At 44.4% G+C, this 3,393-nt stretch overlaps 1 protein-coding gene across 1 annotated transcript; it reads right to left on the reverse strand.

The window, feature by feature from the left end:
• Positions 1-596: 596 nt before the first annotated feature.
• LOC142290114 (olfactory receptor 52N4-like) lies at positions 597-1,556 on the reverse strand. Its single transcript, XM_075334047.1, has one exon. The coding sequence runs from the start codon at positions 1,554-1,556 to the stop codon at positions 597-599; it is 960 nt and encodes a 319-aa protein (XP_075190162.1).
• Positions 1,557-3,393: the final 1,837 nt, after the last annotated feature.

Consider the following 3,393-nt stretch of genomic DNA (forward strand, 5'->3'; position numbering starts at 1 on the left):
TCCACCCACTTCACTGACAAGCCCCTGCTCCTCCCAGGTTTCTGACTAGTGGATTGACTGAGTCCCAACCAATAGGTGGCCACCCATCAGTTCCGTCTCTAGCCTGTTACCCAGTCTGGGGAAAGGGGTGTGGGTTTGTGTGTGTGTTTTGGTGTTTACCGGCACTGGTCTTCCAGGAATCCGGGGATAGATGTAGTACCCTGTGGCTCCTGACACTCAGGGGTGCCACACAATGACAGACTCTGGCCCAGAAGGTGGGAGGGGCAAGCAGTGAATATTCACGTAGTGTAATGAGCAGGCCAGAAAAGAGTCTTACTGCTGCATTTTCTTCGGGAAAACACGGTATGTGTAACTGTCCTGCTCTTACCCCCATTTTGCTTCCTTTTGCAGCCCCCTAGCACTTACTACGACCATTTTATAGCCCTGAAGTTCAGCTCCCCATTGACTTGTATGGATTTCGGTATCCAGGGTCAATTCTCGTTTCTGAACCAAATATTTTTTTAAAGTCCATCCGAACCGGTGAACCCAAATATCTACAGGTCCACTCTTCTCTAGTAATGATACATAACCTGTAATATAAATCGTGGTGATTAATATTAGCGTTTCCTTGATATTCGGTAGTATATTATTTTTAGCACATTCTTCTGAATTTCTCTTGTTTTGATTCCGTATATAATTGGATTTAACATGGGAGGGAAGATCAGGTAGAGAATCGACAGAATGATTTGGGTTGATGATGTGTTTTCCCCAAACCTCTGAGACATAAAGGAGAAAAGTGCTGGGATGTAAGCCACCAAGATGACACAGACATGGGTGACACACGTACTGCCAACTTTGTGCCGAGCCTCACGAGAAGAAAGCCTCAGGACGGCCCTCACTATCATGGTATATGACACAGTGATAAAGACAGAATCTACTCCCACCACCGAGAGGGCGACAATTAACCCATAGAGGACATTAATCCTGATGTCAGAGCAGGAAAGCTTGGCTACTGCAATGTGTTCACAATAAGTATGTTCAATGGTGTGGCTCCGGCAAAATGGCAGCCTCTTAACCAGAAAGGGATGTGGAAGTATCAGGAGAATTCCCCTTATGGACACCAGTATGCCGATCTTTGTGACCACAGGGTTTGTGAGCACAGTAGAGTATCTCAGGGGGTCACATATCGCCACATAACGATCAAAGGCCATTGCCAAGAGCACAGAGGAGCCCATGATGGAAAAGGAATGGACAAAGAACATCTGGACCAGACAGCCATCAAAGCTGATCTCTCGATCATTAAACCAGAAGATAAGCAGCATTTTAGGGATTGTGGAATTAGACTGGACGAGGTCGGAGAACAGTAACATTGAGAGGAAAGCGTACATGGGCTGGTGGAGACTTTGCTCAGTTTTTATGATAAATAGAACACAAAAATTAGCCACCAAAGTAACTAAATAGATAAAAGTGAGGGGCAAAGAAATCCACCAATGGGCATATTCTAGTCCCGGGACTCCAGCCAGGAAGAAAGAAGAAGAAAAGCTGAGATTCATAGTGTGAATTGACATCATCACCATCTGGTCATCTCTATTGACAGCTGAGATCTTCACAAATCGGTGAATATGAAAATAAATCACAATAATAAACAGAAGAATAAAATACTAATCCAACATCTGTAGCCAGATCCCCAGCAGTGGATGGGAGGTAGGAGAAGGGTAGGTAACGCAATGCAGGCCGTCCACATCTCAATGGTGTCCATGTGACTCCAGAGATGTGATGTGGATCTATCTCGTCTTCATATCACCATTGTGGAGAGAAGAGACCACTCCTTCATCCTTACAACGTTCTGGTCTACAAAACTCACCAAAATAATTTTCTATAATATGAACCATCCGCCCAAATCTTAGTGCAGAGAAGTTAGGACCTCTCTACTCACCCGGCTCACGTCATTCTCTCAGGCGTGAATGCTCGCTTCTGTGTTCCTGTAAAATCAGAGGTAATTATAGAGTCTCGGTGCCATCCCTGAGGAAATTCACACCTCTGAGGGAAGGTATTGAATGCAACCACACAATTAATTCCAATTATAGTAACTGAGTCTCTCCGGTCCTCACGTCTTTCTTGGGAAGATAATAAAATTATATCTGAGACTTTAGGCCCTGTCACACACAGAGATAAATCTTTGGCAGATCTGTGGTTGCAGTGAAATCATGGACATATTGTTCCATTTGTACACAGCCACAAACCTGCCACTGATTGTCCACAATTTCACTGCAACCACAGATCTGCCGCAGATTTATCTCTGTGTGTGACAGGGCCTTTTGTCCGGCCCATGAAGAAAAACAGTTTTTAGACTTCGAGATTTTTTTGAATATTTGTACTAAGAGATTTCATCAACTCAGACTTTCACATTTATAACTTTCCTTCACCCTTTAAAGATGGTCATCAAAATGGAAAATGGCAGCACAAGAAACTAAATGGCCGTGAAAAATTAAGTGCCCCCTAGAAGAGCCAATCAATTCAGCCAATGTACTGTAAGATCAGTTAAAGAATTATTCCCAAAAACTTAAGTTAGCCCCCATCCATTTATTAGGGGATAACTTGTTGATAACTGGCCATCTGACTGCTGGACCTTCCTAAAATTCCAAGTTTCTGGCTCTAAATCCCCGCAAACAGGGCTCTGCTGCCCCATCCACAAAGGAGAAGAGATGCATACACTTGGCAATCACTCTATTCATTGTCTTTTAGATGGTATTACCACAGGCAGATTCCGGACATGGGCACCTCCACTCCTTTCATGGTGGGACTGCACAGCCCTGTTCTCGGGGTCACATAGTCCTAATCTCAGGGTCGCTAGAGAAGTGCCATCTAGAGGACATTTTATCCCTAATCTCTGCATTGGGGTATTACCCTGGGCACCTTGAACCCTATTGTCTAGTCAACCAATAGTTACGGCTCATGAGAACTCATTTCCACACCTATTAGTGGCCACGGTGGAAATTAGATGTTCAGAATTTTAATTCTTAAATATTTTACATGCTCAGAACAAACCTTCCAGACTTGCCTTCAGGTTTTCTTGAACAATTAGGTATTTCAACTAAGCCTGGGACTGAAATCACAAATTACCCAATGCTATTGAGCTGCCAATCCAAGACTGGGAGGTTCTGGGCTTCTTCAGGTTCTGCCTGTTCTGAGTGATTGCCCAGCTACTTAGCTGAGTAGTCAGTCCCAATTCTCTGCCAGTCGTAGCATTTGCTCATCGGTGCATGTTGACCTTGTTTATCTGTGTTCTGTGTTTTGATCTATTGCTGTCAGACCTTAGATCTCCTCTGACAATCCGTTTGCCTTCCACCTTTGGTTTGATGTGCTATCCTCTTGCCAGTAGCATAGCTACCGGAAGGCAGGGGTGCGGTCGCC

This window comes from Anomaloglossus baeobatrachus, chromosome 2, assembly GCF_048569485.1.
Source record: "Anomaloglossus baeobatrachus isolate aAnoBae1 chromosome 2, aAnoBae1.hap1, whole genome shotgun sequence".
In the NCBI taxonomy this organism is placed as follows: domain Eukaryota; kingdom Metazoa; phylum Chordata; class Amphibia; order Anura; family Aromobatidae; genus Anomaloglossus; species Anomaloglossus baeobatrachus.

Coding starts and splice junctions, on each gene's coding strand:
- LOC142290114 (XM_075334047.1), bottom strand. CDS start 1,556: ATGGTGATGATGTCAATTCACACTATGAATCTCAGCTTTTCTTCTTCT.